The 13,816-nt window shown below is 37.4% G+C and overlaps 1 protein-coding gene across 1 annotated transcript in view; it reads right to left on the minus strand.

Annotated features, from left to right (window-relative positions):
- vstm2b (V-set and transmembrane domain containing 2B) overlaps nt 1-13,816 on the minus strand; it is a 30,350-nt gene that overhangs the window by 13,988 nt on the left and 2,546 nt on the right. The window contains exons 3-4 of the mRNA XM_014021204.1: nt 13,590-13,619; nt 12,646-13,078 (exon numbers count right to left, since the gene is read on the minus strand). Of these exons, the coding sequence (XP_013876658.1) occupies nt 12,646-13,078; nt 13,590-13,619 (463 nt within the window). The remainder of the gene's footprint in view (nt 1-12,645; nt 13,079-13,589; nt 13,620-13,816) is intronic.

Here is a 13,816-nt window from a genome sequence, read left to right on the forward strand (position 1 = left end):
ATATATATTTACAGTATAATTCAACACTAAGCACAAAAGCTCGGGCTGGGGCCACTCCACAAGGACCTATAGTGCACACCCCCCTGCCAAAAATAAACAAAAAGCAACAACAACAACAACATTTTTCTAAAGACCATATAATGCCTATAAGGATATATTAAAATATTATTGTTGGGAATATGGGATACACTAGTCTACCTGTTTCAGCTGCTTGCAGTACCTCTGCAACATCATCTTCATACTTGTCTATGTCTGCTGTGTCCTGTTGTGTGATTTGCGTCATACAGGTGTGATGGATCATACAAACCAATAGGGTGTCAGAATGGTTTATTTTTCTACTCCTCATCCAACTAAAATTAAATTCACTCTATCCAGGAGGCACTGGATAGGTATCTTAATTTTTTAAGTTAAAGTTAATTAAGTTTTTAAGTTAAATTAATTAACTTAATTAAATTAAGTTAAACTTAACTTTTTAAAGTTATTTTAATTTTTTTATGTAAAATACGTTGGAATGAAAACAAGCTGAAGTCTGAAAAATAATTACTGAAGCATAAATAACCCAAATTCCACTTCACAGTAAGTAAAGTACTAACACCTCATTACCCAGAACCTTTTTTCACCTATTATTCAGTCTGAGTCGTGCTTCAAGTTGTGTGATTTGACTTCTCAGTATAAATATTTTTTGGTAATGTTACTTTGAATATAGTAACTAAATGAATCAGGTGTGTATCCTATATTTTTGTATAGGTTTTCCTTCTTTGTCTTCCTCTGTTCTGAAAAAAAAAACACTCAACATCTTTAAAAACAGTCTACTGGTTAATTGGTATTTTAAATGTCACTTTCATTAGACTGTGATTTTTAACAGACTTAAAATCAGTGTTATGAGCCTAAACACATTCCTCGTGCTGTAAAACTCCTTAAATGTATCAATTATTTCCCCCGTGAAACAAAGCAAATAAAACGTAAAATGAATGAAAAAATAAAATAAAGTTCAAAAGAATAGTCTAAAATTTGGTCTCTTGACATCATGAAGCTTATTTCTTGTCAGGTTTTTACTGTTGCCTCCTGCTCCATCAGTCAGTGCAACAAAAGGATTACTGTTCATATCCATCTGAGGGGTAGTTGCCCATGAAAATTGAGAGTTAAAAGGTACCTACAGGAAAAAAAAAAGGTTCTGACTGAGCAAGTTGGGAATAAAAAATGTTCTGCATTCAGCTCCATCACAAAGTGAGCTGGCCGTTCTGCGTCCTTCCATCAGATCATTTAGTAAGTTTGCGATATGAAAGCTCTGAATCAGGACCTCTGGGATTCAGTTGGTGAAGTCGATGCTAATGTTAGCGTAAAAAAAGTGATTTGATCTTTGGGATGGAGGGATATTTGAGTCTGCAGGCTCGCTCAGCTCTTTTGATTCTGTCCCGGGGCTCGCTCGCACAAAGTGGAGAGGCAGCTGTTTTGGAATACAAAACACACGACCTGCTCAGCAGCGAACAGCAGACAGCCGGAGACGGCTACTCAACATTCTGGAGGGTTTCAAGAAGACAATAAATGCCCGAGATCTGAGGAGATTTGTCAGCGCTCACAAGCAACACTGCACATTCACTGTCAGTTTATACTGTATGTAAGATGTGCCTGTTGATAATATCAGCGTAGTTGTTCAGGATTAAGATAAGTAATTAGTTTGTAAATCTGTAGACTAGTTTCTTTTATTGTTACAGCAAAGAGGATCAACCAGAGATTGTCATATGTGTTCAACATTGGTGTAAAGGTGACTGATATGCACCTGGATCCTAACACCAACCTGTGTGATGTTTGCCCACCCTAACAGCTGCCGGGGGGCTGAACGGAGCATGCACATGATGGTGATGGATTGTTYGAGGAGAAATGAAAATGTGAGAGGCAATATGAGACTCATGACAGCTTATCTCCTCTCTCCACCTGCATCCCCCTTTCCACATTTATTTGTTTTTGCCACTCAATCAGATGACATTGCAGAAAACTGACAGATGCCTGCGTTTTTGAACCCCCACCCCCAGTGTCCTCTGGTTACTCACRACATCAACTGTGATTGTTGTTATTGGTAGAAGTAAGACAGAAGTGGTAACCTTTCAGCTCTGCTGTCTTTCAACCTTAATCTGTTGAATTTTGATGAACAAAATAATAATAATAATAATAATAATAATAATAATAATAATAATAATAATAATAATTCTTGACAGCTGAAAAGACAGAAAGCTACTGTATTTGACTTATTGTGTAGTAAACCCAAGGAGCCCAGTTAGTTGACATGCCACCCAAAGTGGTATTAATCATCTGCACTCCCCCACTCGGAGTCTGCATTGGTTATGGGTGACGGAAGTTCAATTCACTCCGCCTAATGAAGTGTTATACCAGGCAAAGCACTGGAGTGAGCCGTATTGGCGTAGTTCTCCCAGCTGTTTGCGGCACGACTTTCAACGATTGGCTCATTCACAGCAGCGAAGCTGGCATCATATGGCTTCAGGTGTGCTGCATTACCATTAAAGCCTCACAACTGCTGTTCTGCCCAGTGGAAATGACTGCTCTGTCTCTCTCCTCCACTCCCAGCTTCCAGTGGCAATCACGTTGAAGCTCAAATCCACAGTGAATTATCGTGCATGTGCTCACAGGGGCGATCAATAATAAGTAAACTTTTATCATCATGATTATCATAAAAAGCTYAAGGGAATTTAAAGCTGCACCATCTATCTAGACTGCATGTAAATGTCACATTTAACCTGAGATGACAGAAACACGTTTTTTTTGTAAAATTAGTACTTTATATGTAACCTAAAAATTCTATTAAATGTCATCAGGAATAAATAGACTTCCTACTTCTGTCAAGACACTCAGACAAGTGGAAAGTGATATCCTTTAAATTTACATCACCTGATTTTCAGTATATTTTCAATATTGATTTAGATTATGTCAATTAATGTATCTATTTATATTTAACATCAGGAATGGTAAATAATTTTCAAAGAGTCTTTTACTTTCATTTTAATTAGTAGCAGTTTTATTTTCACGTTATTTTCAACAGAACATCAACACCACCAACCCTAATCATCCGTAAAGTTATCCCAAATTGCTTTCTGTCAGCGTAGTTTAATTTTGAAAGGGTTACAAAGTAAAAACTATAACCTGAGGTGAGCTACAAGTTTACTGCAAGAATGCACGCTCATTTTTCTAAATTAGCAATGATGCCTCTGTTCCATCAGAGAGTTTTTCAGTGGCAGATCATGTGATAAGTACTTTATCACAAGTCTTCATCTTGACTGTGTTCACATGTACTTTTTTAAATAGAAACATAAAATGAGCAATAATATTAAACAATAAAGCAGCTACTGAACTTAGCCCTCATTATAATAAATTGTGCAGTAAAGTTGTAAAGTTTTTAAATATTGAAGTTATAATGGTTTAGTTCAGCATAGCTCTCTTTTCCCTTATCACTTGGTTGATCTGCTGACACGAGTGAAATAAAAAAAAAAAAACTGACTAACTAGTGTGTGCATATTGTGGAGCAGGATGGTCAATCAGGCAGTGTAAGCAGGAGTTTATTGCCAGGGTGGTTTGAGATAACAATYAAAAATAAAGTAAATACTGATTAACAATATGGTTGGGCGATATTCGCAAAATAATTAATCACMATTAATTGTGGTATTTAGCCGACAACGATTAATTTGACGATTAATCCTCTGGAGTCCTTGGACGCCCTTATGTCCTGGTCACATGACCTATTTAGTGGGAAAGATTTGCTCTTTGTAAAAAAAATATTTTCCAAATTGTGTCAAAATCAGACTTCAGGCTATACATCAAATTTTAAATTGTGTTGATAGATAAATAAGTTACAGAACTTTTGTTTAAATGTTCGTCATATTTGAAGCAGAGAGGAGCACCGAGCAGACTGACCGGGGAATATCCAGTCAGTCTGCCTGGTGGCATTAATCAAATTAATAGTCAAGTGCCAAAAAGTAATTGATTAATGTTTATCTGACGATTAATTGCGCACGATACGATTATGCCCAACCCTACTTAACAATCTTGAAAAGTTATTTTGCTTGAAATGACCACCCATACCAGACATTCCTCCCCCCTGCACTACAGACAAGACAAGCCCAGAAATTATCCAGAGGAAAGTGTCCTGATCAGATGTGGGTGGGGGACTCTATCATGAACCTCCCATTCTCCAATAAAACCTCTCACCCAATGTCTAAAGCTAGGCCTCAAGTAAACTCATTTCAGTCAGCTGGATCTCATGCATTTGGACAGGTCCGAGGTGCAAGATAAAGACTGAAACATAGATAAATCATTAAATCAGGAGTTTTGCCTTTCAGCTTAGCTTCTTCTTTACTACAAAAGGCCAGAGCAACAACATCGTTGCTTTAGTTTAGAATATGCCCTGATGCATGGGTCCATCTCCCACTTCTTACTACTATTACCCAAAAACAAGATTCAGTTCCTGAACTTGAGGCTAAAATGCACCTCAAACCCAGAGGATGTGATTCACCTATTACTGGTTGAGAATCACAACCTTAAATTCAGAGCAGCTGACTTTCATGATGGCTGCTTCACACTCAGATACAAACCACCTTTAGTGCATGCTGCAGGGCATACAGTAGAGGATGCCAGCAAAACCACATTATCGGCAAAAAGCAGAGAGAAGACCCTAAGGTCCTAACCCAGGCACCTTAATTAAACCYCTGAGTTTCTGTCCATGAACWCCACAAACAGAACAGGAGATTAACTGATGACATCAGAGGAAAAAAGTTAAATTGAGTGAAAATTTCAAAAAGAAATATGTTACAGTTATATTACCATTTTCATGTAGTGGCCTTTATCAGAAGGTTTTTTTTTTTTTTTTGTTGATGTTTTTTGTTTTTTTACTTTATTTTTTGTGACCAAATACTGTAATAGTGTGAATGTTTTACCACAAGTGGCCCCTCAAATTAATCAGGCCTATCTCCGCCTCCAAGCTGAATGCAAGAATTAAAGTTGTCATAATCTTAGATTTGTTTTAGTTATCTGTGATCTGCTAGGGCACGTGTCAAACTGAAAGCCTGCGGGCCTGCTGCGGCATTTTATGTGGCTTGTGAGAGCTTCAAATATGTATTAACATTTTACAATGAGCTGCAATTTTTTTTTAATTACATATTTACTTTTTTTTAATTTGCTGCGTAAAATTTACATTTCACTGCATTTTTGCCAGCTACTTTTGTTGTGGCCCAGTTGTACTGGGAAGTGGGAATTCGCCATTTACAAGTCGTAAAATTAAACTGGAGCTCCACCTCCACTGGTAATTCCCTATAGGAAAGAGGGAGGGTTCAGAATACAAGATTGTTATTCAGCCCATCTCACCAGTGAGTTAAACCATCCAAAAAACTATTTACTTTTAATAGTATTTCTGTATTGTTTTATTTCACATTTAGTCCATTGTACATGGAGTACTTTTCAGTGTAGAAAAAATGTTAAAATGCTCTTTCTGTAAACGACATACCATGTAGAGCATAGTTAATGTTAGTGGTGCTCAGCCGCAGCAATGAGACAAGAAACATGGCATTTTGAGTTAAGTTGAAATAAACAAAACATCAAAGTTTATTACAACTGGCCCTTTGAGAGCCACCATAATACTAATGTGGCCCACTGTGAAAATAAATTTAACACCCCTGTTGTGAGTCCTGTTTACTTTTCTTGTTAGCTCCTGTTTAGCTTCTTTATCGTCATCTCTCATTCACCCTCAGTCTTCTTCTTCTTAGTTTAGTTTAGTCAAACAACAATGTGGTGCATTCCCGCTAACTATTGGTATGGAGTGTGGACTCGATCTGTCCTCAAAAAGAAACGAAAAAACTCATATTTTTTTTCACACAACAGTCTGTTTTAGAAAGGAAATTACAGCCTGAATGATGTGAGATTTTTTATTCCTTTGTAATAATTCATTTAGATCAAACCTTATTTCAATGAGCCTGTTAATAGCTGAATATGTGTAATAAAACATGCTCCACATTTCCATCTTCTACACAGTAGTCACATTTACCTGTATTATGTTTACCAATTATGAATAATGTTATGTTTAATCCTGTGTGCCCAAATCAGACATGACATGACTGTTTCCGACCTTCTCATCTCTTTTGCATTTTTGTTGATTTCCATTAAACCCTCGGTCTTTTCTTTCTTCCACCCTCAGTCAGCCTCCTCAGTTTTTTCCCCAGTTAATAATCAACCTAGGTGCCTCCACTTTCCAGTTACTGCTGCTCCATATTCAGTCTCTGTTTCATTGCTCACCAGTAGTGCTTTGTGTAAACTCCCTGCCCGATGACTCACTCCTTCATGGTTTTCCGTGGCTTTCTTGAGTTTTAAAGTTTTGCTGCTATGTCAGCCTTTTTGTTTTTTGTTTAGTAAAAGTGTTTCTTTTTTCGTTCTAGTTCTCTTGTTTTCTACATTTTTGGTCTAATCCCTACACCAGTCTCATCAGACGTGGTTTGCTTGGTCAGAAAATCTTAGGTACTATAACATTACTTTTTACCAGAAATGACAATACTGATTTGACTCTTGTGAAACTAATACACTGTCAACTAATAAAACTTACAACACATATAATATAAAAGCAAACAAAGAGCAGCAATGCTTCAGATAGGCATCAAAGAATATCTAATGGTATCAGCTATTTCCATAAACCACTTTGTCTTCCTGTCAAACACGTTGCCATTTTTGCAGCAATGATTCAAGTAATTTCTTCATCTTCAGAATACAATAGCAGCTGCTTGTYTGTCCTCTCACATGCTTTCATCACCTAGTTGTACTCAGAGTGTTTATTTATTATTCAAATAGGTTAGCTTTAAATGTTAAGCTCTGTTGAAGCTCTGTCCTCTTGCAGGAAATGCACTGTATACTGTATAAAACTAYTAGCTTCTGGAGGCTAACATGCTGCTTTGACCCTCAGATGGTTCACTCATTATTTGCACACAGCGTGAACATGACAACAGGCTGCTTTTGTCTTTGAAACAAGCTTGGTGTTCTTGTATCAGCAATTTGTAACTTAAAACATGTTTCATGAATCTGTTCTTCATTGATTTCACATACAAAATGTGTATCATGCAAAAAGTTACATGTGCAATGATTATTATTCAGTTTGACACAGACTTAGTTCAGAAGTACAAACTGTCTGACATCTCATTTTGTTTTCTACAGAAAAACTGCAGAACAGCCATTGTTTGCCAACACATGCTCTGTAAAAAATGAAATGTTGGATTTACTTAACCATGTTATGTGACCTGGTTCCACTTAATGAGTTGAGTAAATTCAAAGCAATATACCAGTTTTTTAACCAAAGAACATGAGTATGTTGCTTTGAATTTACTCAACTCAGTTAAGTGGAACCAGGTCACATAACATGGTTAAGTAAATCCAACATTTCATTTTTAGAGTGGGGGGTAAGTGGATCTGACTATCTACTCTTGTTTTCTGGAAAGTCTTCATCAAATGCTATTTTTTTCTTGATTTATTTGAGAGGAGATTGCTCGTAGAAAGATAAAGTCTTTAATAAACTCATATCTTTTTTTTCTGTTGAAGTCTGCATGTGGAGGACTTTGCTGAAGTGAAGCTCACTCGAGCATGATTCCTTAGTTTTTGACATGATTAAATGGTTTAAGCAGTCATCATATGAATTCTTGAGGTTTCATTTTGCATGGTCAAAAATAATAAAAAAACAATAATAGGAAAATTGTTGAGTTCTAATTTGTATCCATTTCAAATAGTTTTGAAGACTAACTTTCCATTTGACTTGTTTGCAATGGCTGTGGGAAAAACCCCTGATGAGGTCACCACATAGACAGGCTGCAGTGGCAAAAATATGGTAGAGACATTTATCTATATTGGTACATCACTATCTACTGTATATTTAAGAATGTGCTCAATAGAAAAGCAAAGGTTCATTTCTCATGCTGAGATATTGCCCTGCTCTCCCTCAAAGACTGTCTTTGCCATTTCTTACACAAAAAACTCTTGATGAAACAGCTGTTTTTTTATTTTTTATTTTTTACAGAAAAAAAACAGCAGATAGCTTCAGCACACTTCKTAAAAATAGCTTGTTATATTTTTCKGCTGAATGCAGTATATTTCAATGTATGTGAATCAAACAGAGGATTAAGTCACAAGTAGGATATAGGCAGCTATAGTGAATTGGTTGAAAAAAACTGCGAGGAATAAATTGTTTATCCTTGAGTTCCATAGAAGATATGTGCAAAAAATAATCCAAAAGAAGATTTTGAAGCACCTTTTCTGAGAAATACCAACAACTAACATTGATTCTGAGCAGAAAAGCCCTAAATTTTCACTTCACAGGCTACTGAAGCTATTTTCAAAAACAGCTTGGAAATCCAGAAATGCAGATATGGTTTAAGGTTTCCTTTTTTCAAAAGACCTCAAGAAATCCTACTTTATTCACAAAAAAAAAAAAAAAAAAAAAAAAATTCACTCCAATTTCCCCTATAGGGTATTCCCAATTTGGAAGACAGATCAAGCCACATTCTTCGAACTGCTCATAATCAGTCCGATCTAAGTATCAAAATGTATCTTTAAATCTGAAAATATGCTTAGTTTAGTTTGACCAAATTCAGTTCCTGATATGATGTGTTGGGTCACAATTATGATGCAGCAGCTTCTGTTATCTGTAGGTGTCAAAAAATGATAGTCCATGATAGTTCAATATGTCAATTGATGATTTAATCAGATATTAAACTGCATTATTAGTAAAGACATCAGTGTTGCCAGTATTAAATCCAGTTGTTCTAAAAAGCTCAGCTGCCTCCTCCCTATCAGCTGCCTGACTTTATCTCTGACTTGCTGATATCACATTAAACCTATTTAGGTTTGTTTAATTGTTGGCATCGTTTTAGACCTCAAGCGCAACATCTATTTAGTCTAATTTTGCTCCTGCTCCTAAGAACAATAGTATACAGGAGCAAGTGGTGCCTAAGACTAGCTTACATTAGTATAAATGTGATAAATGAATGCTCATAATGGATATTGTTGCATGTTTAGAATGATGATATAGTTTCTCAGTTTAGCTCAATTCCTATTTTTGCTAAATGGCATGCTGGTTTTGGCACTCATTTCCCTTCATTGAAAACCAAACCGTATGAAACTCTTATCAAACCATGACCCTAAAATCAAGATGCATGCTTCACAGTTCTTCACCAAGAATTTGAAAGAGGGTAAAGAAAATTCATTAATGAATATTTGGTTCTGTTTTTTCAATAAATGAGGTGTGACTTTTCAAAGTACTGCAGGTAAACCTTATACAATGATAACTTTTACATGAGATTGATCATTTGCCACAATTTGTGACTTTAATACTTGTGAGACTACAAAACAATAAGAACCACAATGTAATCAAGCTTCACAGTTTAAAAAGTGAAGGCAGTTATTGTGGCTGTGAGCATTTATGTGCTGCTTCAGTAATCATTCAGAAGACAGCTAACAGATGCAAGTTATATAAATGAACAGTGGACACGTGGCATTAAAATATCCTTGTTTATCAGCCATTTTTTAGATTTTTAGGCTTACAGATTACTGCACACAACACTGAAGCACAGAACAAAATCTGTGTTTAGAGAGGCAATGTGTTTATTTTCAGTTTGTGATGTTAGCTTAATGAATGTTTGCACTTGGTCTTGACAAAAAAAGAATGCCAGAGACCAGTTTGAAGAAAAACCTCAGTTTTCACGCAAAACATATAATTTAAAACAACATAAAAAAATTAAATTTTTGAGTTCACATTATTTTGTCAAGACGGTATGTTTTAGTTTCAAATTAAGAAACTCTTGCAACATTAGGTAGAATGTAAAATGTGTATATCATTTTAGTTTATTTTTATGTTATTTTTTTATTTATTTTTGTATTTGTTCAGATTAAACAGCAATTTTTCTCCCAAATATTTGCAACAACTGACGGAGGTAAGCTAATTTATTTGTTTGGAGAGTGTTCAGTTAGTGTTTTTACTGTTTTGTCTAGCACATGCTCTAGAATTGTTTAAAAACTGGTCCAAATCTGCCTCCCTTCATTACAAAAGTGTATTCCAGTTGATTAAAAATAAACATGGTGGCATCTGCCTAGGTGAGCACAAAGCCTAGAATACAATTTTGTAATCTGTTCATACAAAAACAAGTAATYGTTTTTAAAAATTGGTTGTGCAAAACATGCTTCATGTCTCGCTTGTTGCTTTGTTGAGGGACTGCAGCTGAAAATAGTTTTTAAGCAATTCTCTCTCCATTGTGAGTCCACAAATCCAACAGTTGCAACCCAGATGGATGGAGTWTTCAAAGATCTTCGAAATCTGTGATTGTGTTTTGCACCAAACTGTCGGTTTCAGATTTTATGTTGTGGAGTTGCAAGGTGGAGTCTCCACCTGTTCGTCTAGCACTTCTGCATGCTCAACTGCATTGTGATTCAGGATTTAAGAAAATAGATGCTGACTTGACACCTCAAATAACTTAGTATTGCAGCTTTTTCCYGCTGAAAGAAGTCACTGCAGTTAGGAACTACTGTTTCCATGAAGGTGGTGTACATGTCAAAACAACATCTACATGATTAGCAGAGCATGACATAAGGTTTTCAAAAAACACTGGTTATTTCATCTTTCCATGTATAATAATTCACCTAATYTAATATATGATTCATTATACTGGGAAACCTTCTTTAGTTCTTCTGTTATATTTTTCAAGCTCATGTGCCTGTTGATGGTCACCCTGGCCAGTCTGCATATACTCAAACCACCCAACAAACTCTAATGGACTGTGTTTTTGATATTCTGGAGAAACCTTTTCAGCACTTTTACAAGGATCAGAGTACAGTATCGGCCAGACTGCTTAAATAAGCAGTGAAGAGTTTTGTCAGCCCATGAACCTGTGACAAATTTACCATTTTTTCTTCTAAGAACACTTTTGTACAGGTCCTGACCACTGCTAATTGCAAACATACTGCAGACATCCACTTGTGGAGATGCAATGTGCAAGCTGTGCAACTGTCTGTCACAATTTGGCTCAAAGTTGCAGAAATTCTTAAGCTTCAGATCATTTTATCTGCTGCCAACACAACAACATTAAGGAGYCTTTTGAATTATTGCCTAATATATGTCCCAGTAAAGTTGGTATGCTTGTTTGTCTTTGTGTGTATGGTGTAATAATAATGATGTGATTGTGATGCTGTAATTCTGAGTGTTTTATGTGCTGCGGAACAGGAACCTGCTGTAAAACAGCAGTTATGCTGGGTCAGGCTTGATTTTTAATAATCTTTTCCTGTTAAATAAATAAATCAAAATCAAAATAAAAAAAAAATGTTTTTCTGTTTCTCTGCCAGTGGTCAAAATGTTGGGATGGATTGGCAATCTAAAATAACGAAATCATTAAAGCCTGTTGAATGTATTTCTAAGCATTTAGAATTTTTTTTGTTYTTGTTTTGAAAAATTGTTGTTCTGAAAGATTTAGGCGGATATATCCTTTTGAAAATGAAAACGAAATCGATTTTTTAAGGATGAAAAGGCTGCAGACTCACGGAGATGCAGCTGCAACACTGCTCATAAACCTGCCTCCCTTTTCCCAGTGAGAAGCTTCTGAATGACTGATCAAAGCTGTGAGATGAGTGGGGGATCAGATAAAAAAAAAATTCTGGAAGGACTAAACACAGGGAGAACCACCACATGACTTAAACTCTAATACCCTCGTCTTCTCTAATTGGCCCTGGCCATTCAGCAGCATAATGTGAACAAGATGGAAATAAAAACGCCTGAGTCAACCAGAGCATGGGCCCATCCTATCCACATATGGTWTCTGCATGTCTCAGTCGGTCATACTTCATACAGACTGGCTGCTCTCTGCATTAGACAAGCCCGACGAGCCTCCATAAGACCGTGTTGAATTTTAATTATGCACAAACACGCTCCATCGAACAGAACTGGGACAAGAGAAAAGCAATGAGGAGGTAGATTACAACTCTCCAACCTTCTCACTCCAACTCATACCATCTGCTCAGCTGCTGGCAGACGTGGAAAGAGGTAAGTGTAAAACATCAATACACATGTCCAAGTGAGAGTTCTGTGTTTCAGAGAGATTTTTAAAGGTGTGACAGACACTTAGATGCACCATCATTAGAGGATGTGTAGAGGAAGAAATATCTGTGCACTCACTGTGCCCCAGAAGTAGAATGTATGAAAAGAAAATCCCTTAAATGGTACAAAAAAAAGAAAGTTGACAAAACACAAAATGATGTAAGCAAATTTAGTTCCAGAGGTGACAGACTGCATTCTCATGATGCTATTATGAAGTGAGGGAAGTAACTGATCTTAATATGAGCACAAAGAAGCTTGACACCACACTTTGTAGGGGAAAATGCTTGGCAAGATTACAGTGGCAATGACTGAGAAAAGCAAGAGGAACCTCTGCGTCCAAAACAACAAGAAGCTAAAAGGCTGATGTCAAGAGAAACAACTGCACCTTTGTTTAAGTGTGATTTACTTTGACAGTATCAAAGCAGCTGCCGTGTCTGCTGAGCTCTATGTGTCGGAGTATGTTTTGCAAATCTCAGGTGGGGCTCTTTAAACAACCACCAGGGGTCACTGTGGATCTGTTACACACTCACCGGCGCCGTGCTGCCGGAGGATGGCTGCGGTAACTGGCAGCGGTGAGGCTGATGACTTGGCCACTGAGGTGGTGGATGACATGGAAGGGAGGAGATCGGGTTGGGCCTGCTGAGACACCCTGAGCTTCCCCTGCCCCGATCTGGCTCTTCCTGTGAGCCCCTGGCTGGGCTTTAAGGTGGCACTCCCCGCTAAACCCCCTCCCAGAGCGGAATTGGTATTCCTCAGAGGCCAGCGGTTCTGGATGTGTGACACGGCCTCCTCAGCCACCATGCCACCGCCCGCCGTGACGCGCAGCGTGGCGTGTACGGTAAAATCCTGAGTCTCTTCGGCCCACAGGTCAGTCACGCGGCACTCGTACACCCCCTCGTCCTCCTTTTTCACCTTGGACAGGCTGAGGCGGTGGGAGATGGCGTTGCCCTGCACTCGGACGGTCTGAAATCGAGGCAGAGCGAAAGACGGAAACTCCATAAAAAAACTGGCAAACATTTTAATAACAGCTGGTTTTAGTGTGCATTAATCATCAGCTTAATGAGGGTAGCTATCCTCGTGTTTTATGAGTAGGGGTGGAGGCACAGGCATCAAAAACAGCACCAAATCATGGCCATGTGTTAGCTGCTTAGCAGACCGACACATTAATTCTTATAAAGCCTCAATTATCCCTAATAAGGGGGCACTTTACCTTGACTGAAATGTGACTTTATCAACCCTAAGCTGCCACAGCATGTAAGCACTGACACATCTTAGAGGTTTGAAAACATTTAGAGATAAATCATGTGTAAAGAAAGTAGAAAGGCACTCGGCTGAATAATAAAAAAAAGTAAAACAAATCTGCTTAAAGGGAGGAATTGGGTGCAGTTCCAATGTTTCCTTACAGAACATCATTTAAAGATACATCCTTCAGGAAGTAGATATCTTTATGTATTATGGACAGATGGACACTTACACTTATTTTTGTGGCTTCTCTGAAACCATCCTGAAAAGACAAAAGCAGAAGAAATCAAACATTTTTTTAAAATTTTGTTCAAAGAAAGCATCAGCAATTTTATTTTTTTAACTGAATGATGCATGTTTTGTGTGAAAGGTCTTCTTCCTGTTTGTGAGATTAAAACGGCGTGAGAAGAGCTAGTTCTGTACATGTGTCAAAGACGCCATTGATAACCTCCCCATGCC

Source organism: Austrofundulus limnaeus, unplaced genomic scaffold (assembly GCF_001266775.1).
Source record: "Austrofundulus limnaeus strain Quisiro unplaced genomic scaffold, Austrofundulus_limnaeus-1.0 Scaffold281, whole genome shotgun sequence".
NCBI lineage: Eukaryota > Metazoa > Chordata > Actinopteri > Cyprinodontiformes > Rivulidae > Austrofundulus > Austrofundulus limnaeus.